This window comes from Pelobates fuscus, chromosome 1 (genome assembly GCF_036172605.1).
Source record: "Pelobates fuscus isolate aPelFus1 chromosome 1, aPelFus1.pri, whole genome shotgun sequence".
NCBI classification, from domain to species: Eukaryota; Metazoa; Chordata; class Amphibia; order Anura; family Pelobatidae; genus Pelobates; species Pelobates fuscus.
Window position 1 is genome coordinate 382,447,644 of NC_086317.1, and position 24,621 is coordinate 382,472,264.

Genomic DNA, 24,621 nt, shown 5'->3' on the forward strand with positions numbered 1-24,621 from the left:
TGATACAAACTGTAACACAAAATGAGGATTTATTCCATCTTTTGCTCAAATGTAGGCAAATATTTGGCATCTTTGTTAATTCTTTGCAAATGTGATCTCCAGACTATTTTTCTAGGGAGCGTATATTATACAGACCATAATAACTTTATTCTAGTAACGGACTGATCAGTGAACTGCATGCGAAACATGAAAAAGGAATACAATAGAGACAGTATCATTGTTATTCAGCTTTAACATTTATTCAATGAGATGGATAAATAGTTAGAAATGTGTTCTTAGCAAGATATCAAACATCTCTTGGCAGGAATAAAAAATTCAGTTATGACATTCAAGCTGTATTAAAAAGCCCTTGCTGTAATTGTTCTTATGCCTTTGTCACACCAGTTTTGACAAAGACCTTTTCTGGGCTCTGTAAGCTTACAGCAGAGAACACGCTAAACAAGCGTCATGCCCCAGTATTTGACTCAGCACCATATTACTTGTGTATAAGCAGCTTGAGGCTTTTCAGCTGTTTATCTCCCATCACCCTCTCCTAGGGTGCTTATTAAGGACCAGAAGTCGTGACACGCCTTCACAAGACAGATAGCAGCCCATCCATTACTGATATAGCTTCTATTCCTGAGACATTCCACTGCCTTACTTCCAACAATTATTTTTTTTAATTATTTTTTGCTCTTTGGTCTGATGAAAAACAAAATAAACGTTTCACAAGGTTAACACGACTTAATGTTGGCCAAACATTAAAAAAAAAATATATATATAACGACTAATTTACATGCAGTGTGACCATATTGAGTGTATACAGAAACAAATACTAGTAAACATATTCAAGATAGAATGATCCTAAAAACTTTTTTTATTATTTTATGTTAGTAGGCTGCACATGTAACCCAGAAAGCATTACATGTAAGCAGACTGGATTGGGGGTGGTACATATACTCACCATCACAAACTTCTGTGTTTACAACCCTATGTCAACTAAAAATGTTAGCAATAAATATATGTTGATTTATGAATATGCTAGTACAATGTACAGACCTAACTGCCTGCTGTTTAAAGTGCTCCACTATCATTTTTACATGACAGGTTCACATTATGAAACTCCATGTTTTGTCCATTGATGTAGGCTTTCAAACACTGACGTGATTAATGTTAAATTGTTGTTTACATAAAATGATCTTTGCAAGTATGATGAAAGTCCTCAGTAATTGTTAAGGCGTACTTTTGTCAGAGAGAAATTCACTGTTTATTTCAAATTAAAACGAAGGTACAATGGTACCTTGGATTCTGATTCGAATTAAAAGTTAACACAACATACAAGCAACCGTTCCTTACAACTCCAGTAAACTTTCACACATAATCTTTTAGCTACATCTTGGAAACAAAGGTGATATTATGTTTGTTAACATAGATACAAACACTATACATGTGTGTGACTTGAAAGCAAAGCTGGTGAAATCTTTATGCTATTAAAATATCTTACAAATCAGAACCAGATGATCCCTGTAACATAAATATCACATTACCTCAAATCAAATTCTCACAGTAAAACTTTTTTATTCTTTTTGTTTCACACAAACAAATTCACAAGGTTGTCCAGCTTTACACCAGTATGTTTTCAGATTGATACTTAGCACAAATCAATTGATTTAAAATATCTGCTTATTGTGATATGTAAAAATAAATTGGACAACTCTAGCAGGGTTATTTACCATTTAATTTTAGCATTTATATAGTGCCAACTAAGCAGAGCTTTACAGTTATAGACGGGAGATATTTGACAAGTATCTGGCAAGAGTTGGAGAAGGAGCTGCTCAAATTAGCCTACACTAAGGTGAGAATTGTCAGGGATTCAAAGTGAATTTCACATTTATTCTAAAATAGCCGAACTGAAAACAAGCTTGACTTGGATATTTCTTTTTTAATCTCTGGCAATCCTCATATTAATGACTAACCCTGTTGGAGTTTTTACACTCAGTGATTATATGTTGAGCTGAAGAGCTAAGGCCAAGATAGCGGAGATAAAAAAAAAAAACTCCAACTTGGCTATACTAGCGTACTATATGATGTTACTTGGCTGTGGAATCCCTGGTCAGTGAATGATCCCCGTAATTTATCCAACTATCTAGCACATCACGGATACGTTTACTTCTCTTTATTACTTCCCTATACTGCTGATGCACAATGCTCAGGGTATATAATGGGGTAACAAAGCACTGACATCCATGGATGTCACAAAAAGAGAATTGTTCTACTCTTAATTAAAACTCAGCCCAAATTATATAGCTCTCACAAACCCAGTGAACTGCTACTTTATTAAAATTTCCTTTTATCTGATCAGTTTGCTTCACGGTGACATCTTTCATTTCAGTAATTGCCTATATAGTCTAATAAAGAAATAATACCATAAACAAAGTATGTTTCCTTTACAACTCCTAAAGTTCCTCTTCGGCTAAAAACTTTAGTGCACATTGCTTTCCTGGACTGTGTGTCAGCAAATACAATGTCTGTTTCTACATAACCAGTCAGTGTTATAAAATACACGATTCCTTAGACAAAAAAACAAAACACAATAATTACATACTGCTGTAAAGATGTGAGGAAAGCCAAATCAATACAGTCACTCTGTGTGACAACACACCTCTTCAATGACCAATAGCAGTCTCCTCTCTGTTCACAAACATGAACATTGTCACAAAACCACCACCCCCTGACACAATGGGAAGAAAATTCATGGATAAATATGTTACAAAAATAAAATAAATAATACCTTAGGTATTTGCTTTGTGTTTATAAATATATATTTGTATCAACAGACTCTACAAGAATATCCATTATCTCTGCCATTCAGTGTAATCTGAATACTTGTTGTCTAAATTAGGGCACCATTTCACTTGTTCCAACAAGCATTTTATAAATGAATAGAACTTGTAGAAGGAATGAGCAATGCATATGACAGCACTGGCTAACATTTGGCATAGCACCTATGGAGGGCTACATTTCACAGGATGCCTAGCCAACTAGATTAGCATTATAGAAGACATATGTCATCCTCCGCAAGGTACGAAACAGTTGTTACTTGCAATTACCAATATAAAGTTTAACACCAATGTTCACACACCTAAAAAGCATTTATCATATAAACTAGTTTATTCACTGAGAACTGAACTGTAGTAAGTTGAAAATTAAGTAGTAAAATTTAGTCTAAAAAAAGCTGACTTTGGAAAAATGCTCCAAATTGTTTACAGTCACAGCTTAGCTGTTTTAGAATACATTTTACTTTTTATTTTAAATTCCAAAAATCAAGAATGAGCAAATAAACATGAATATTTTGTATATGTATGTATGTATATATATATATATATATATATATATATATATATATATATATATATATACACACACACACACACACATATATATACATATATGTTTGTGTTTTTCTTTTAGAAGAGAGGATTATCATATCCCGTCACAGTTAATTACATTGCGCTACGGTTTTATTTTTAACAGCTGGACAGTTTGAGGGATTACAAACTGCCCCTATTTTAGTAAAGGGGTACTTGTCCTTTACAGAGTAGGCTTATATTAGTTTACACAAAATATTCATCTAAAGTATATAAGTAAAAAAAAATTCATCTTAAAAGAGGGTTCGTTACGGAAAATAAATTAGTCGTACTGTACTTTAAATGTACTGTTAGTGCTATTGGAATATTTTTGCTTCTTCTTTGGATGACGAATTGGAACACTTGTCAAAATTAAACTGATTATAGTCATATTCATGTTCAAAATGATGGAATAGGTATTGAAAGGGACTATGGGTGGGATGAACCACACCCACTTCCTCTTTCTAAACCTAAAACCAACTTCTGATTTCCTAATCATCCATAATCTTCTTAACCTCTTTCCTTATATGCTACTATCTATATCAGCTCATACTAAATTCCTAACTTGATTGACAACAACCACTGTAGGATTGCACATTGGTGACACAATTTATATTGCTTAACCCCTTAAGGACACATGACATGTGTGACATGTCATGATTCCCTTTTAATCCAGAAGTTTGGTCCTTAAGGGGTTAATTTGTTATAGTTTGTATCTTAAACTTAAAGGGACACTATAGTCACCAGAACTACAGCTTATTGAATTTGTTCTGGTGAGTAGAATCATTACCTTCAGGCTTTTTGCTGAAAACACTGTATTTTTTAGAGAAAATGCAGTGTTTACATTACAGCCTAGTGATAACTTCGCTGGCCACTCCTTAGATGACTGTTAGAGATCCTTCCTGGGTCATGGCTGCCTAAAATGCATCCAGACATTCAGTATCTCCTCCCTCTGCATGCAGACACTGAACTTTCCTCTTAGAGATTCAATTCATCTCTATGAGGAGATGCTGATTGGCCAGGGCTGTGTTTGAATTGTGCTGGCTCTGTCCCTGATCTGCCTCTTTGTCAGTCTCAGTCAAACCTATGGGGAAGCATTGTGATTGGATCAGGCTACCACTTCTAATGATGTCAGCAGACTGCTTGTTTTTTGTTGTTGAGGCAAACAGCATTAAGATCTACAGCTTCTGGCTTGAATACAGTAAGATTTTGCTATATTTATGGAGGCATGAGGGGCCCAGGTGGCTAGATGGTGGTTTTACCACTATATGGTCAGGAATACATGTTTGTGTTTCTGATCCTATAGTGATCCTTTAATTTCTATAAAGCAGAGTGGGAAAGGGGATGCCTGACATTCTATATAGACCACATCTCCCATGATTCTGTTGTAGAAGGCTAGGAAAGGGGACTCCTGACATTCCATAAATAGTAAATCACATCTTACGTTATTCTGTTGTAGAAGACTGGGAACGGGTAAGCCTGACATTCCATATATAGTAGACCACATCTCCCATGATTCTGTTGTACAGAGCTGGCAAAACCTCATAGGCAATGTAGTCCCATCATATTTAATAAAATGGCAGGGGTTGTCTCTACAGCAGACCATTCTTATAGGACAACTGTTATTTCATTTTTACTTCTCTTTTTTTCAAGTTCATTACTTTTAATGATACTTGTTTTTCAAATTATGTATATTGTTTTTGGCGGATTGTTTGATTTTTAATTTTCATTTTATTTGTTCTCTGCCTGAGCATCCATGCTGCTGCTCAACCTAACTTGTCCGCTACAAGTTTACACAGAGCAACCGCAGCAGGCAATTTAGGATAAACAGTAGGTGGTTAGCTAAAAGTAAATCTGACCCAACATTGCTAGTAAAAAAAAACAAAAACTCAAACAATATCTCACTCTTTCTTTCTCTCTCTCTCTCTCTCTCTCTCTCTCTCTATATATATATATATATATACACACACATTTATTTATTTTTAAATTAGGTTTCATTAAGTGTAATAAACATTTAAAAATGAAAAGTTAAATTTATTTGACAGTTGTCCTTTACACATACAATAACACTGATTTATGTTTGTTTTATTTACAGTGAAGCACATTCAGACAAAGATGGTATAAGAGCCATGTAAATAAGGATTTGTAAACTGCTAAGAGGGAAACTTTTCTCTAGGATGAACACATATCACCTTTTATAAGGCAGGTGATATGAAAGTGAAACGTAAAGAGCCGCACTGACAGTTCGTGGTAAGTAGTTTCATAGCAACAGTTATGCAAAATGTATGGCCATGAAGGGTTTGGAAATGACCTTTTAGAAGGCTGCAGTGGATGGCAGGCCTCTGTATATTTATGTTAAGCATGTCCTGTAAAGCAGCCAATTGATTTTGAAAACAATCTATTTTTAGAGTGAAAAAGCAAGAAAAACAAAAAATGATCTCATTACTACTTCAGCAACCCTGAAATAGTGGGGATACTAAAGACCATTTCTGAGTCAAAGTTTCAAAATGGAGACTGACCATCAACATGTGTTGCAGATTATATTTCCAGTTTTAGAACTTTGATTCAGCTTTTCTCTTTATTGATAAACTGTGCATGTCTAACAACATACGAAACAGCTTCGAAAATCAAGTATTTATTCAGTATTTATGTGGAGAGACAAACCCCAAAGGAACAGATGGTGTATTCAAACAGCCAAACATGCTGACTAGCAGACTGATGTACCCTAACATATTTTTGAAAGGCCACTGCAAACATCACAAAACGAGTGGGCTGTTAACAATCACATTAATTTCCATTCAACATATATATACACTGTTATATTGTGTCCACTGCTAGAGTGCTGCTATTCAACATGTTTGTCTGCTTTGTATGTCTCTTGGAAACAAAACTTTGCCACAGCATACTGCACTGGGATTACACACCTCTTTACTTAACCCTATCTATTTTTAATTGGCCCTTAAGCACTTGATGTTGTTTCTAAAAGTTGGCTTCCCCCAAAAAGAAACATGGTTTACAACTTCAGTCGCATATTTTGCATAGATATTTCTTAGCAGTATATACATATTTATTTACAAATAATATATTTACTTTGCACACAGTCCAGTCTAATAATCTGTTGACAAATATAAAGTATATTGATATATTATATTTTTTTCCATTTTCCCTTTTTTTGTTGTCATTGTTTCCACTGAAAAGATTACTACATTAAAAAAAAAAAAAAAAAAAAAAAAAAAAAAGAGCATGGTTGCTTAAAAGAAATATTTATTTTTTCTAAAAACATTAAGAAAAAAGAAATTGGTAAAATTCACCAACCTATAAAAAAAAATTTGATTTGAGATCCCTAACAACCATTGTAATGTAAATTAGTTGAAAGATCCGAGCTGAGATCAACAAAAGCAAAATACATTTTAGGGTTCTCAACTATACCGAAGATCCAGGTTTATATTTCCATTAATTAATTATCTAAATCAGTGTTTTACATTACAGTCCCTTTTGTAAGAAATCCTGAAAAAAATACTATTCAGTACACAAGTAGTTACAAATGTGGCAAAAGAAATTAATAAAAATTATTTTTACCGACTTTAAAATATGGATATTAAGGAAGACAGAGACTAAATATTTATATGTATATATTAATATGTAAATCTATAATAATGACATAAGAAATATTTGAAATTTTTTTAGTCATTAATGTGAAGTTTCAAATTATGCCAGTCAATTCACAAACTGCTTGTTCTATTTTATTTATCTATAGGGTCGAAATCTTATTAAAAGAATACTCCAAACACTATAACCACTACAGGGGCTGTATGGTGCCAGGAGTGCCCTGGCACACCGCAATGTTTGTTATCAGACTGGTATGACTTCTTACATCACGGTTTGCCCGGTGCGTCATCCTTGCCTGCACTATTTCGGACAGAAAGCCATAAGCTTCTGCTTTCTTGTCACCTCAACACTATTTAAATATAATAACCCATTGAGCAAATTTTGAAAGGAAATAGATATTTTGTTTAAAAAAAAAAAAAAAAAAGTGAAAATCTTATACCTACTTTAGTATATGACAGGATATGCTTGAATTAGACAGTTAGTAGGTCTGATGATGTCACTGCACTGTGCAGGGAAACACTGTCTGACCCATGGTGTATGTATATGGCTGAAGGATCTTGTCATATACTAAAGAAAGGCATTCTCCCCTCCCCTTTTTAATTTTTCTATTTTAACATACACTGTAAAAGTGTAATACAATTGATGAAAGGGTTTTTATATTAAGAATTTGTGTTGAGATGACAGGTGTCCTTTATGAACTTCTGTCGGCTTACCTGAGCTAAGCCATGCAGTGCAATGTAGCTTAGTGGCTGACAGCAGCTGATTACTCTCAGCTAATGAGCTAAGCCCCGCTTCCAGGTGCGAAAGTGGAGAGCAGTGCCTGATGGATTCCAGGTAAGAGTTTATACCATTCTAAAACTGAACTTACAACAGGGTGCACCAGGGCACGTCTGGCACCATATCCACTACAATGTGCTGTAATGGCTGTGGTGCTTTAAATGTTCCTTTAAAGGACTGCGTTTATTTATAGGTTTAATTTTACTTTTGTAGGGACACTTATTAAATGGTTTATCCGATTTCCTTTTAAAGACACTGTAAACTATTGCTAAATTGTTTTAGAGCAACAGAGATACTGGGATTGTGCATAGAGCTCTTACAGTCAGTTAAAGGACCACTCTAGTGCCAGGAAAACATACTCGTTTTCCTGGCACTAGAGTGCCCTGAGGGTGCCCCCACCCTCAGGGACCCCCTCCCGCCCGGCTCTGGAAAGGGGAAAGGGGTAAAAACTTACCTTTTTCCAGCGCTGGGCGGGGAGATCTCTGCCTCCGATCCTCCTCCGTTCCGCCCCGTCGGCTGAATGCGCACGCGCGGCAAGAGCTGCGCGCGCATTCAGCCGGTCACATAGGAAAGCATTCATAATGCTTTCCTATGGACGCTTGCGTGCTCTCACTGTGATTTTCACAGTGAGAATCATGCAAGCGCCTCTAGCGGCTGTCAGTGAGACAGCCACTAGAGAATTAGGGGGAAGGCTTAACCCATTAATAAACATAGCAGTTTCTCTGAAACTGCTATGTTTATAAAACAATTAGTTAACCCTAGCTGGACCTGGCACCCAGACCACTTCATTAAGCTGAAGTGGTCTGGGTGCCTAGAGTGGTCCTTTAAGAAATGGAATTAAAATATTTCTGGATGACCTTGATGTAAATATTATTTGATTAGTGGCAGCATCCCATACAAGATTACTAGCCTCCTCTCATTTGCCATATGTTAAAAAACCTCTGTAGAAAGAAAGAATTACAGAAATTTAGCTCTGCTTCTAGTAGTGGAAGGAACATATCTCAATGCAAAGGGTAAAAACCAAAACAAAACATAAAACCCCCAAACATTAAAAATGTTTGAAATAAGACATATATCACTATAAAATGTATCTTATATAATTTGACTGTGTTAATAAAGATAGCAAAAACATTTTCACTGTAGTATCCCTTTAAGAAACAAGTCGCTCATGGGCAATACTTTTCAAATAGCTCCACTTCACCATTAGCTAACCTAAAAACATTATCTGGTCAACTGACAAAACACTCTCTTATGGAGCCTTCTAAAACCATTAAAACTAGAATAGCAGACAAACAAGAGCATGGTTTACCCTTGCTAGATTTACTGAAAGCAGACAAAGGATCACCACTTTGACATGCAATGTTGAAAACACAATACACCATTGAACAGTCTGTATGTACTATATTATACAAGCGGGAGTCCATCATTCTAAAGAATTAAATGATATTGAAAAATATATGCAAAACACATTTGCTGCTCATATAGCAGCATTTCAATTTCTAATTAGCTATGGTGACAAGGTGTGTAACAACTATATAAAATATTGGAAGGATTCCACAAGATACAATGTGCTGTCATTAACGAGATAACTGCTTTCTATTTTAAGGGACACTCCAAGCACCATAACCACTACAGCTAGTGGTTATGCGGCCAGGACTGCCCTAGCAGTGTTCCACAAATAGTAGCAAATTGTTTTAGTGCGGTTTGACAAGTTATCTGGGCCCCTCAGGTTGCCTCCGGTCTTCTCCTGCAGGAGAAGCCAGATGTCACTGCAGAGTTGATCCTGTCCAATGCATAACAGGACGAGCATGCTCACCTGACGCTCTCAACCAATAAGTGTGATTCTCCATGGCCCTGCTTAGACTGGAGTCTCCTAAAGGAGAAGATTGGGCTGTGGATACACTTGTCTGGAGGGACACAGGTAAGTTCTCAAATCATACTAAAGCAGTTTGACTACTTACCATCTGATGGCACCAAGGCACTCCTGGCACCATAACAACAAAAGTGGGCTGTAGTGTTTCATGGTGCTTGGGGTGTTCCTTTAAAGAGACACTCCAAGCACCGTATTATCTTACATAACAGTGCAAGAAGGTCCCAATTTCCTACTCTCTGTTGCTCACAGTTGCAAGGATTTGAAATTCTAAGCCTCCTGATAGAAAAAAAGGAATAAAAAATTACAAGAAATATTTTAGCTTTTTTTGTGTGGCCTAAACTCTATTGACTGCAAGAGAGTCAACAACAGTAACTCTAAAAAAATCTGGTGTTTTTAAATCATATCAAAAGGCCTAATATGTAAACACGCAACCCGTATAACATGCACAATGATTCGACCTGACAAATACATCATCCTTCGAAAGATAAATGAAGACCTGAGATGACACTGTGACGATCACATTGATAAAAACTAAAGATAACCTATATACATATTCCGTACCTGTAGCATAATGCTTAGAAAAAAATAAATGAACAAACAGAATTAGCATCAACATCTTGTTCTCTGGGTTACATTTTCTCATTGCTTCCAATACCTATTTTTAAAACCTATGACCCGTTTTAGAGAGGCAAAGAGCAACCATGACAAGATATCAATCACACAGAGCAAGGTACAGAAAGGATAAGATGATATTGTGAAGGGGCTGACATCCTAGACTGACAAAAAACAAAAATAAAACCCCCAAGGACATTGTCTAAAGTAGAAACTTTAAAATCAATAGGAAAGTTAAGAGTATGAAGACGAAAAAAAAACATGGAAGAGCAGAGACTGAGAAGAACAGTATGCTGGTAAAATTGTGCTAAAAAGGTGGCTAATATCTATCCACCTGTCTAGACACACAAGTGAAGCAGAGACATGTCATCATTCAGGGAGTGGTGGGAGTGGGGGAGGTGGTTCAGCAGGGAGTGGGGGAGGTTTAGGCTTGTCTGTGCCGCTAGGTCTAGCCCTGCGATAGTCACCATATTGATTCAAATACTGAGGGGGCGGCATGGGTTGCACTCCCTGTGCGCTCAACAGTGAATGTAACATATTTACAGTGTCCTGATAATCAATGGCTTTGGGGGCACTATGTCCATTGGCACCAGTCGGCTCCTTGTCTGGTTTGCAGTGACTTGCACGTGATCTGTGTGTAGCCTGTGCCATAGGAGATTCAATTGCCAATGTTTTAGAAGTCCTACTCACTTTGTGGGAAGTAGGTTCATGCCCACTTATTTCATCTGATGCTGGTCTTTTACGGGAAGGGACTGATGATTTGTGGGAGGAGCCCACTAGAGGAGTAGACGATCTTTTACTGCTTGAGCTGCTAGATGTTTCCTGGTGGTGCTGGCGGACAGACTGGTTGTTATGGTGATGGTGGTGATGATGTGAGGATGAAGAGCTACGTTTATCACGGCTTTTGCTGCTGCTGCCTCCACCCTCCTCATTTGGCACTTTGATACGAATCTTACCCTCTTCATGCTTTTCACGGCTTGACACAGAAAGACGGAGCTTCAAGCTTGATTTCTCTTGTCGCTCATGGCTTACCTCATGCAAAGGAATCTTCAAGATGATTGGGGAGGTGTTTACCTCCCTTTCACGTTCTTTCTGTTGCTGTATCAGCAAACTCTGAGCAGCACATGCATACTGTTCTTTCAAACTTGCACCCATGTGCTCCAACTGCCGCTTCTGCGCAGCCAACTCCTCTGCATGCTTTGCACGATACTCCTTAAGCGACACTTTTGCCAGTGAAACTGGCTTGGTGCTAATTAGTTGAGACTGTTCTGAAGAAACACTATGTTCACTAGTCCTGTGTTGCTCTCGCTGATTAAGTAGTGGGGCCCCCCACTGTCCACCTGACATTCCAGCATCCCCCTTTGTTACAGAAAAAGGCTGCAAAGAGGAATCTGAAAAAGGGGAGCTGTTCATGACACCTGTTCGAGAGATCATCCTAAGAATTGTCTGTTCATTGAGACTGTTGTCATCATCATCTTCACAGCCATCCTCTTTTGGTTTCCTAGCTGCCTGACTGATCTGTAAATAAGTAAACAGAAATTTTATATACTACATTCAAAGGGATTTTGGCTTCTTCAAGTTTTACATGCACTAATCAAAAATATTTTTGCCCATGCTAATTGTCAAACTAAAGAGGTTGCAGGTTATTACAGTTGTTGTTGTGAATATGCCCTGAACAACATTCTCATTGAAAAACATATTTAGGTTTCGTGACTGAAGAAGATGAGTAACTGCGAAATGTTATAACTGATATTGACACGTGACTAAATGCACAGTTGCTGCTGGGTTTAGTTAGAAGTTATACAGATCAACCAAATGTTTAATCATAATCTGTATATTAATCAAGAAAACGGTTTATTCGTTTTAACTTTTGCTTCTCTTACAGCGTTGTCTACTACTGTTTCAGGTTTATGTGAGAGGTGATCTTGTTTTGTTATGGGGTATTTTCCTGACCCTGTTTGGTGTGAAGGGAAGTGGTGATAAAGAGGACTGGAGACCGTATCTTCAGAAGGATATTGATACCTTAGAGAGAGTTCAGAGAAGGGCTACTAAACTGGTTCATGGATTGCAGGATAAAACTTACCAGGAAAGGTTAAAGGATCTTAACATGTATAGCTTGGAGGAAAGACGAGACAGGGGGGATATGATAGAAACATTTAAATACATAAAGGGAATCAACACAGTAAAGGAGGAGACTATATTTAAAAGAAGAAAAACTACCACAACAAGAGGACATAGTCTTAAATTAGAGGGACAAAGGTTTAAAAATAATATCAGGAAGTATTACTTTACTGAGAGGGTAGTGGATGCATGGAATAGCCTTCCAGCTGAAGTGGTAGAGGTTAACACAGTATAGGAGTTTAAGCATGCATGGGATAGGCATAAGGCTATCCTAACTATAAGATAAGGCCAGGGGCACATTCTATGTTTCTATATATTGTAAATCAATGTATTATCTGCACTGTAATCATTAAAAGAAGATCTGCTTTAGCTTACCCTCCAGTTTCTGATCCGCTTTAAACGATTGGGAGTTTTTTCAAGAATCTGAAGAAACTCATGAGTCAGCTCTGCAATAAACAACAAAATACATGCAAAACTCAAATGAAATATATTTTTAGAGGGCTTTTGAACAGAACAAAAAAAAAACCCACAAAAAAACAGATTAGAAAAATTTACAATAACCAGTCTTTCCTCCCACCACCTTAACTCATGGACATCCTCAGACATCATCAAGACAGTAGGAGGGCATTTACTAAGCTCATGGTTAGCTCAAACGGTCTACACTTGGAGAGGCTTGCCACAGATTAAAGATTCATTAACGCTTTAATAAAAGTTGAATGTGCAATGCAGGTGATTGTAACGCAACAAACACGTCGGGCTGTAACGTTAATGACCTATTCCCCAAATTATCTTCACAACTTAGCTTGAACTTTTGTCTAATGTGTACTTTTCCCATCTTGCCAAAATTTACAGCAAATATTGTAAAAAAAAAAAAAAAAGAAAAGAAACTATATAAACGGTATTATTTTATAAAGTGTTCTCACATCTGAAATTGGCAGATTTATGTGGGGCATTAACAGTGCCAAACATGAATATTTTATAATGACCTATGCATATAAAAATTTGCCAATAAAATGTTTGCAATATTAATAATTAATATTACTAATTAATTATTCACTCTATCTTTTCTCTTCCGCGAGCAAGGATTATTAATGCAAACATCTTATATGCTAGTCTGGGTAGGACTGAAAACCTAGACAGGCGTTTAGTGTCATAGTCAGTCTTGTGGTTTTTATTATGATGTCTCTAGAACCCCTCAATTGTATTATTTACCCATAATACATGGTTCACCATTATATATCATCTATTACTCTCTTTATAATTTTTTTAAATTATGATGAAATATAAATGAATATGTGTGAGGTGAATGACAGCTTTGGGTTTGGCACACAGTTACTATAAAAATCTGTATTGAAATATAGAAACAGGGAGGCGGAGCCTGACTGCCAGGCAGAGCAGACGCACACTTCATGAGCTCCTGCTATAACTCGACGAAAACGCAATAAAAAAGCATAAATTCAGGGCTCATTTACCGATACCCGGAAGCAGTGGCACCCAGGGGACTCCGGGCAAGCGACATCAAACGCATTAGAAGCACCTTTTACGACAATAACCCGAGAGCCCTGCTGCGGCCTACTGGCACCTGGACGGGGGAGAGGCGGACGACCTCCCGACGTTCCGGCTCGACCGGCGGACCCACAGCACTCTGACCCGCCACCCCCGGACCGGTGGGGGATATCCCGGTCCACTCAAGGTGGAAGGATGAGCACCTCAGGGGAACCGGAGGACGAGGGCACTGCACGACAGGGAACCCGTGGCGCGTCCAAGATGGCCGCCACATGGAATACCAAGCCCGATGACCCGGACACTCCCTGGGAGGATCTATTCGAGGCCAGGTTTAATGCCATCTGCCATAACTTCTGGCTCCGCATGGCCCAATGAGCAGCAGCTACAACCTGCCTAAACACTGTGCTGAAGTCTACCCCTAAGAAGCACCCCCGCGAGCACAACAAGCAGAGAAGGAGACGGCATGAGAACGGGCCGCACCAAGACACAGCATGCAGAGCTACCACTGCTGTCCGCCCTCAGGGCCGACCTGGGAAGTTGGCCAACCGGAGAATATCTCCAAGGCACCGACCACAATGCCCGAAGCCCGACCGCCGCTGGTGGCGGCAGAACACCCGGGCTTCCAGAGGCGCCCGACAAAGGGGAGACCCGGCCCCAAGAGGCACCCGAGTCTGTGGAACGCTGGTGCAGGCCTCTCCAGCACCCGGGGACCGGAGAGCGGCTTCTCAACAGAGGCCCCATAACGCCCGCAGGGGGAGGCCCCAACTACGAGGTTCCCTTGCACTCCGCAAGGGCATCGGCTGACAGGGGACTCATCGACCTGCAGGACCCGCTCATGGACACTTTTGACCGTGAGACATAACGTACCCAGATCACCGACCGCACTACTCACGTTGCATGTCAGCAACGGCACTATAATGGACTAGAGACTGCCATGACACACTTAAGGGCCTATTAAAACCCACTGTACTGTATTACTAATAGTTTACAGCAGGCCTGACGTTTCTGAATAGATCCACTTAGATCCGCAGACCATAGCTTAGGAATCATCACTCACGCATGGTACACACGACCACATAGCCTACTTGATTCCTATAATGTTACAATATACACAGGGTCTGCCCAGGGGATGCTAGCACTTAACTTGTCCAGGGCTATTGCCCCACCTCCGGCTAACCCACACAATACCGCCATATATTCTTTTACTAACACGAGAATATAGCACATTTATATATGTACATTATGCGTACACTACTACTTACTAATTTAACCACATTAGCCTGCTTCAGTACCTAGCTTGTTATACCCACACTACCTATACTGTTACTAGAGCAGCTTAAGTATTGTATTGATAATTTATACCACACAGTTATGGATGTGTTAGCAATCTACTTGTTCTTTTATAAAAAAAAAAAAAAAAAAAGGCAGACGCTTCACAGAGATAGTACCAACTGTATTGTTATACCCCTTTTGAAATGTATCCCAACTGTCTCCCCTTCTTTTTTCTGTTCCCATATAACTATATGCCTCAATAAAAGAAAGATTGACAAAAAAAAAAAAAAAATATAGAAACAGACTAGAAAAACAATGACTGTATAAAAAGCAAATAATGTCAGACAAAAAACCAGCAAAGAAAATCCAGAAATAACAAGAAGCAATACAAATGTTGGTGCAGGTGCAACCATCAGAAATCATGTGGCCCCCTCAGAAAATCATTTGTAAGGATACCCCACACATACAAGCGGATACAAACTTATGCACACACACATACATATTACCATCTACACATAAATTCTCAAATACATTTGCAGACACACATACACACACAACCATATGCATTTAGCCACCCTTCTATTTCAAAACCTTGTGGGTGCAGGAAGATAATTTCCTTGAGGTATAGTGAGATGATCCCCCTCCCCATACAAGGAAATGTTTCATTTTCCAAATCAGACCACGCAGCGCTCTGATGGTAGCAGCTCTGTGCATTGCTAATTATACACCACCTCTGGTAAGGCATAGGATCACCTATGGTTAACACAACGTACTCAGTTTCATGTGTGCAGGAAGAGCAAATATTTAAAAGACATTAAATTATATTAATATTGAAGAAAGATGACATGTTTAAAAGTGAAACATATATATATGAACTTTTTTTGCTCGATATCATTAATGAATTTAGTTTGTCCATATAATTCATGACACCCTGTACATTTCTCTACTATGTCATAGAATATCCCCATAGTGCCGCTGAGAGACCTCCTCCTATTTCCCCCCCAAGCATCTTATCTATCAGTACCTTCAGCATCTTATCTCTCACTACCTTCAGTCTCTCAAACCCCACTCACTAGTATCAGAGTTTCTTCCCAAATCTAACAGATTTACCTATCCTCCCCTTTATCTCGTATGCACACTGTTATAACTGTTATATTTGTTATATTCTATAACTATTTAGCTGTGGGTCACTGCCTTACGTGATTACAGCTTATTTAATTGCTATAGCTCATCACAACAGTGATCCACAACTAAACAGATAATGTATATTGTATAACTTATTGGGTGGTTTTCTGGGGACTGCAAAAGCTCATGCATAACAAAATATGAAATATGGACTAACCAACAGAGGAAATGCATTACTCCAAAGCAACTAAGGACAATACAATTAGCAGTGCTTGAAAATGATTTTCACTTATTTAGGCTCGTCCTTGCATCCGAAAAAAAAAGAACCAAAAGGTAATTTACCGGCAAACTTGACTAAACTTGATCTACAAATATTTGTATAATTTCAACCACCATCATCTATCTGAAGATATAAAATATAGATTGGTCATGGCATGTTCATACAAAAGTAAAATTAAGAACACAATTACTTAATACTAACCGTCCAAAAGTTTTAAAGTAACAGTTACGTCCACATACTCCCACCATGGTTTTCCATCTGTTGATACAGGGATCTCCCAGTTCGACCACTTACAGGCCAGGTGAATGCAGACACATGCCACAACTGGGGGTGTATACTGAAGGCTGAAGGTGGTTAAATGCAGGCTATGGAAAATTAAAACAGGTATTAGAGAAAATACTTACTTCTGGTGTCTTTCTCAAAAAAGAAGTAGGTAAACCTGTGATGAAGACTCCCAACTTAACTTAGAACCCATAAATGTTCCATTCCAATATACCACTGTGAAAAAGTCCCCACCAAGAGACTGAAAAGAAAGTCAGGATATTAACCTGTTTGTTGCCATGAAGTAAGATGTCTGTGCCAAATCCTTGCTCGCTGAGGAGAAAAGATAGAGTGAATTAACTTACGTACTATTAATACATATCTACTATTACACCACTAAAAAGAAAATAAATGACCTGCCAGTTACATCATTTCTGCAGTATGATCACAGCACAGGTCATATGAGAAAAGACAACTTTAGATCAACAAGAGAAAGAAAGGACTGGGAATATAAACCTATGAATATACTTAGCAAGTTGAAAGAGGTTCCAGTCTGGGAATGAGCCTTATGTTTCAGTATGATATCTAAAATGTGTGTGTGGAAGGAGAATACATCCTTTAATTAAGTATTTGATAATGACTGTCAACATGTGATTAGCAGAATTGCACAGATATTGGATATCAGAAAATAGTGCAATTCCAATTTCATCAACACTGCAAAAACATGTGAGAGTACATAGAATGTGGAAAATTAGTAGACAGTCATGCATGCTTCAAATATTATATACATAGTCTATTGAATAGGGAGCTATGGGATGTATAAGCTTTCCTACAGGCTATATTACGTGACTGTGCAGTTATGTACATATATTTTGTGTCCTTACACTATAGTCTTTTATCATACCACATCACCTTTATGAAGTGCACCAAAACAAAACAAAACAAGGTAATAAAAAAAGCTGTGATATTACTGAACAAAACATGTTATATCTTGTAAATCATTATAAGAACTGTTTATGCTTCATTCTCATTTCCCTTTTTGTCTTGTTTAAAACAGCCACCAAATATGTGATATTTTTTACGCGTTAATGAAGAGAGTATTCATTTGTTATCGTATTACCTTTTTTGGGCGTCTAAAGATTAACGAGAATAACTATTTTATACTTCCTCTGCCTACATCTAGATATCAATAGTGTAAACATTTTTATACCCCAGGCACACACAAATGGCAAATACATTTCAAACATAGTGAAGATGTTAAATATAATGTTATATAATATATAATTTTCTAAACAGTGGAGTATATATTTATATAAGAATGTATTACCTCGGACTAGCTGAGTGCATTTCACAACATGGGTATGAGGATGGTCTATCGTAATCTCAAATCCTGTAAGAAGAAAGGAAATTAATAGCTATAATGTACCACATATAATGTCAGCTTACTCGAAGACTGTACGATTACTCTGAAAATATTGAATAAAAACATGGATAAAAAATAAGTCAGAGATACAGGTAAATGCCCGCAAATCATGTTTCTCAATTTGTGACATCCTCTCCATTTACTTTCTATATCTTAGTATAGGCCTAAAAACATATGTGTAATTATATAGAAAATACAAACTTTGTAATATCAATAACAGTCATAATCTATGATAATACTATTAAACATCACTTATATAAGCAAACCATGTAGGCGATGTTACCATCACTGTACCCTTTAAGAGACTCCTCGTCCTCCTAAAAAGGGTATATTTTAGGGTAAGTTTTGTCTGGTAATGATGGAGACTAAAAACTATGGAATCAAAAGATCACATTTGGTAACACAACAACATGACAAACATTATTATTCAACAGTGCACTTTTATTCTGCAGACTCGTCCTCCAGGTCAGTCTTGGTCCACAGCTGTGGACAAAGCTTTGTTAGGGCTTTTCAGGTACCACATATCCAGCCGCTCTGGAAGACTTACCCAGGGTCTGCAGTATAATGCTCTCTAGAATGACCAGGTCTTGGGCTTGTTGCAGGTATGCCTATTGTTGAGAGGACAGGCACATTACTCACTTGGAAGCACTCCGTACAAAGTCCTAAAACAACCAGAGCTTATGTGCAAGGCCACCAACTGGCCATGGTTCTGCATAACCTGATAGTTAGCAAATAGTAATATTTTAATTTACTGTAATTGGAATGTGAAACCCATTTCAGCATGCAATTTACAAATTCATTATAGTTTCTGAAGCACTCTACAAAAGAAACATATTGTTAGAGAGCACAGAACCAAATCCAGTTGGCCGATCATGGAGGGACTTTGACCAAGCACAGACCATGGGGAATGAAAGGATCCATTGATATGAAATATGTATCTACATGCAAAAAAAAAAAGCTCATTGTAAATTTGCCGGTAGAGCTCACTATTCTCATCAATATCATAATTACTGATAATGAAATGTATGTATGTATATTGTGCTGGGTGGATAAAATCAATTATTTAAAAAAAAATCAAAAAAAAAAAAATCAGTTTTTAAAATAAAAAATAAGATTTTTTTATGGAAATCAAATTTATTTTAATGAAATGCTTTTGGAGGAAATATCTATCTAAAGATAGTTTTCTATTTAAGATACATTATAGTTCAAAGGTTAATCATCATGAACTAGAATTTAGAGTTATGTAACATGAGGCTGTATATTCATGCAATAATTACATTTTTGGTAAACTAATTCAATTAATCCAAGTTATCAAAACTGAGATAACATGCACTTTTTCACAGTAAACATTTTATAAAATGAACAAAGTTCAGGAAAAGACCTTAATCCCACAATTGTTCTGCAAGTCTATGTACAAACAATGAATATATTACCTTAAAGGAGCACTATAGTGTCAAGTATACAAATGTGTATTCCTGGTCCTATAGGTCTAACTAGCTGTTTAGGCCCCCGGCCACTTTATCTCTGGTTAAAAAAGGTGATTTACTCACCTTTTCCCAGTGCTGCATGGGTCTGGTTGCTGCTGGCTCCGCCCACGCTTCGCAAATCTCAGCCAATCCAATGCTTTCCCATAGGAAAGCACTGGAAGGCTATAGCTGCATGGCAAAACAACACGCTGCGCCAATCAGCATCTTCTCATAAAGATGCATTGACTCAATGCATCTCTGTGGTGAAAGTTCAGCGTCTCTATGCAGAGTGGGGAGGCGCTGAACAGCAGTGCAGTGTCTGAGTGACTGCCACTGGAGGCGCGCCTAGGGAGAAATGCAGGGACATGTTATAGACACCAAAACAACTACATTAAGCTGTAATTGTTCTGGTGACCATAATGTCCCTTTAAGTGATAGGTATTTAAGATTGTTTGGGATGAAATAGATCTGTACCAGGCAGGATGGAGGTGCAAGCAGTAAAATGAAAGTGAAACCATCTGAGCAGTTTAAACTTCAAGATCTTTGTACACATAGCTCGAAGTATTATATCCACTCCCTTGAGGAGCAAAATGGGAGCAGGACGTAAAAGAGACCATGTTTGGAAATATTTTGATAAAGTTCCTCTACCTATGGGAAAAGCAGGTATGCGTGCAAAATACTAGCAGTGCAATAAACACATGCAAGGCCTGGCAGCCCCAATGAATAATCACTAGAAGTGCTGTGATGAAAGGAACATGTTTGAAGAGGCAGGACCTTCAGGTTGGTAAATGGTTTTTATTTCACCATATATTTTAACGTCTGCCATAAGGTATTGTCATGCTTGAGCAATTATATATATTTGTTATTGTCACTACATGGCACTGCATTTTATAAAGTCGCTAAAAAGAAATAAGGAGTTGAAATAAGCAAATATAATTTTTTATGCTGTACTGAGTGAATACAATGAGAAATATATAATAAGCATAGTAAAATAAAACCATTTAAGTAGTTCTCCAAATATGAGTGATTAACCTATTAATCTAAAATCAGTTCTGATATAGCTGTTTTCCTAATCTGAAAGGTTATTATTCTAAATATGAAATCTTCATCTGGTTGCAAATATTAAACCGTATAACTACCAGCAAGACTAAGTATTTACATTTAAAAATCATGATTTAAATTGAGATTTAAATCAAATCCACCCTGATTTTTGTGCAATTTGCACATTAAACAAACCGTATCCCATATAGCCACTTTCTGACATAGTGTTAACTAGAGAAGAATAAATATTACGGAGTAAGAAGTGGATACTTAGCTAAGTTAAAGGGGCACTCCAAGCACTATAATCCCTACTAAAGGCCATTGTGGTTACAGACCCAATTCCTATGTGCTATCCCACATTAAGCTGTGAAACGGTTTATGAGCAGTTTGACATTTACTGGCTTTGCCAGTTACCCTCTGTCCTTCCGGACAGCTAACACTTAGCGAATAATTTATGTCCAAAGTTGCACAAAATTACCATTGCTAATGCAGAAGTATGAACTACCACTTTAGAATATCAGAGCTGAATGGAAGGAATGTAGTTGCCCAACAGAGCCAGGTAAGTGTGAAACCATTCATAAACATTTGATACTTTATCAAAGGACAGCACCAGGAGACTTCTGATACCATAACCATTACATAGTGTAAAGGTAAACACGCTGTAATTATAGGAATTTAGCATATCGACTGAAAATATTGTTTCTCAAAAATAGTGCTACTGAATCCAAAAATTAGATAATAGCTACCTAAAATCAAGGACTGGTTTTAAAAAAAAAAAAAAAAACATTTTAAGGACTAGTTCAGAAAAACAATTCAAAATACCGTATTTATCGGCGTATAACACGCACCTAATTTTAAGAAGGAAATTTCCCCCCCTCCCATAGTATTCTCCCCCCCCTCATCCCATAGTGTCCCCCCCTTTCTATAGTATTCTCCCCCCCCCCTCCCATAGTATTTTCCACCCCCTCATCCCATAGTGTTCTCCCCCCCCCCTCCCCTTGTCCCATAGTGCACTTTCCCTCCCCTTGTCCCATAATTACTTACCTGTCTTGAAGCGTGGGCCGGCTTCACAGCGCGCACCGCGGTACAGGAACTTAAATTTCAGGTTCCGGTTTCCGGCGGGACTGAAAGGAAGTGTTCACACTGAGTGCGCACTTCCTTTCAGTCCCGCCGGAAACCGGAACCTGAAATTGAAGTTCCAGTACCGCGGTGCGCGCTGAACACCGGCCCACGCTTCAAGACAGGTAAGTAAACCTTCACATTCGCTCCATAAGACGCACAGACATTTCCCCTCACCTTTGAGGGGAAAAAAAGTGCGTCTTATGGAGCGAAAAATATGTATATTGGCGTATAACACGCACACATCATTTGCCCCCTATTTTCAGGGAGAAAAGGTGCGTGTTATACGCCAATAAATACGGTAATAGTTTTCTAATGAATAACTTATGGAAAAAAACTTGAGATGGATAACTTTCTTTCATTTCACCAAAAAACCTTTGACTTGGGTGATTTATTATTCAATATTCTTAAAGGCACAATCCAGGTTAGAGTTGACCCATTCATATTTTTAAAGGGAGAGTCTAAGCACCTAAAACATTTCATCTTAATTAATGATTTTGAGGCCTATATGCTATTCCTGCAACATTTCAGATGTAAACAGTGCTGTTTTTTGGACACTCGAATTGCAACAAAAGAAACAGGTGATTTTATTTGTTGGATTAAAAAATATCAAAAAAGCATAGTTTTTTTTTTTTTTTTTGCTAGGTTCATGTATAGTCTTATCACAAATGTGTGCATTCATTTTTTTTTTTTTAAATCAATTTCCATAAGAAATACAAGCTGGTGAGATGCTAAGATAATTGCAAAAAGTTAAAGGAACACTATATTGTTTGGATCTGTAGCCTTAACGATAAAGTTTGCATGCCCCAATATTGTTTCAGCCCTTCCACCCCTGCGCACTGTAAATATAAAAACAAATTGAATGATCTTTGCACTTTAACAGCAACATCTATAAAGGAGCTGTAAACAGTAGTGAAAGATAAATAACAACCACAAATGAAAATAGATTTTTAACAATATACACATGGTGTATGTGACTGATATTTAAAGGAACACTATAGGGTCAGAAACACAAACATGTATTCCTCACCCTATAGTGTTAAAAAAACATCTAACCCCCATCTCCTTACATATAGCAAAATCTTTATTGCAGTCTGCTGCTGCGGGCTCTGCCCCTGAAATGCCTGCTTGGCTGACATCATCAGAAGTTGTGCTCTGAGCCAATCACAATGCTTCCCCATAGGATTGGCTGAGCTTGTCAATGAGTTAGATCAGGGTCAGAGCCAACACAACCTTGCCCAATAAGCATCTCCTCATAGAGATGCATTGAATCAATGCATATCTATGAGGAAAGCTCAGTGTCTTAATGCAGAGGGTGGAGACACTAAATGGCAGTGCTGCTGCCCCAGGAAGCACCTCTAGAAGCCATCTGAGGAGTGGCCAGTGGAGGTATACCTAGGCTGCAAAATAAACATTGCATTTTCTATGAAAAGACAAGTGTTTACTGCAAAAAGCCTGAAGGGAATGATTATACTTACCAGAACAAATACAATAAGCTGTAGTTGTTTTAGTGAGTATAGTGTCCCATTAAAGGTTTGTGTGTCACACATTGCCAATTTAAAAGGGCAGAAGTTAAGTCTGGGCTAATAGGATTGGCTATTGTACATGTGAGATTTATACATTTTGCTGACTAATTGTCTAATACCCAATTAACTTTTATGCAAATGTAATGAAACATCTACTACAGAATGGAAAATCTTTCCAACTTTTGTTTTGTTTGTAGAGTAACCCTTCTGCTATTACCTACCTCACTTCGGGTATCAGGAGCTGTATCCTGTGGATTCAGACATGCATGTGCTACCTTAATTACATGTTCCAACTTCCGAGGCTGTTCCTCTACTTTTGCTGCCAAGAAGAGTGCAGCTGGTGCTACAGACTAATAAAAAAACAAACAAAAAAACACATTAAGAACCATAATGAAAATTACAAAAAGATGTTAACATGACTTTGTTGGTAAACACTTTATTGTGAAATTCTATGCAGTGCAATATTTTCTAGGCAAATTTCAACATCTACAACACCCTCCCCCCCCCCCCCCTCCCTCCAAAAAATAGAACCTGTCTTGTCTATAGTAAATTCTTGGTTTGCATTTCAATCATCTCAATGGCATCACTATGAACCCCAAGCTTCCACTAGTTAACCCAATTGCAAAGTTAGCAAAGATTAGTTGCCTGATGACATTATCACCCCAATATGGTATTCACATTAAAGGAACACTATAGTCACCTAAATTACTTTAACTAAATAAAGCAGTTTTAGTGTATAGATCATTCCCCTGCAATTTCACTGCTCAATTCACTGTCATTTAGGAGTTAAATCACTTTGTTTCTGTTTATGCAGACCTAGCCATACCTCCCCTGGCTATGATTGACAGAGCCTGCATGAAAAAAAACTGGTTTCACTTTCAAACAGATGTAGTTTACCTTAAATAATTGTATCTCAATCTCTAAATTGAACTTTAATCACATACAGGAGGCTCTTGCAGGGTCTAGCAAGCTATTAACATAGCAGGGGATAAGAAAATCTTAATTAAACAGAACTTGCAATAGAGAAAGCCTAAATAGGGCTCTCTTTACAGGAAGTGTTTATGGAAGGCTGTGCAAGTCACATGCAGGAAGATGTGACAAGGGTTCATAAACAAAGTGATTTAACTCCTAAATGGCAGAGGATTGAGCAGTGAGGCTGCAGGGGCATGTTCTATACACCAAAACTGCTTCATTAAGCTAAAGTTGTTCAGGTGACTATAGTGT

General features: G+C 37.7%; 1 protein-coding gene across 3 annotated transcripts in view; it reads right to left on the reverse strand.

Moving 5' to 3' along the window:
- Positions 1-217: 217 nt before the first annotated feature.
- CCNT1 (cyclin T1) overlaps positions 218-24,621 on the reverse strand; it is a 33,774-nt gene continuing 9,370 nt past the window's right edge. The window contains exons 3-10 of one of the 3 annotated variants that reach the window (XM_063426054.1): positions 23,619-23,747; positions 18,793-18,853; positions 18,150-18,212; positions 17,110-17,155; positions 16,763-16,926; positions 12,754-12,824; positions 10,948-11,775; positions 218-674 (exon numbers count right to left, since the gene is read on the reverse strand). In XM_063426054.1, coding sequence (XP_063282124.1) covers positions 663-674; positions 10,948-11,775; positions 12,754-12,824; positions 16,763-16,926; positions 17,110-17,155; positions 18,150-18,212; positions 18,793-18,853; positions 23,619-23,747 — 1,374 coding nt within the window. In that variant the 3' untranslated portion in view covers positions 218-662. Of the gene's footprint in view, positions 675-10,513; positions 11,776-12,753; positions 12,825-16,762; positions 16,927-17,096; positions 17,156-18,149; positions 18,213-18,792; positions 18,854-23,618; positions 23,748-24,621 lie in introns of those variants that run through there. The other 2 variants (XM_063426053.1, XM_063426055.1) reach the window with 2 other exon arrangements.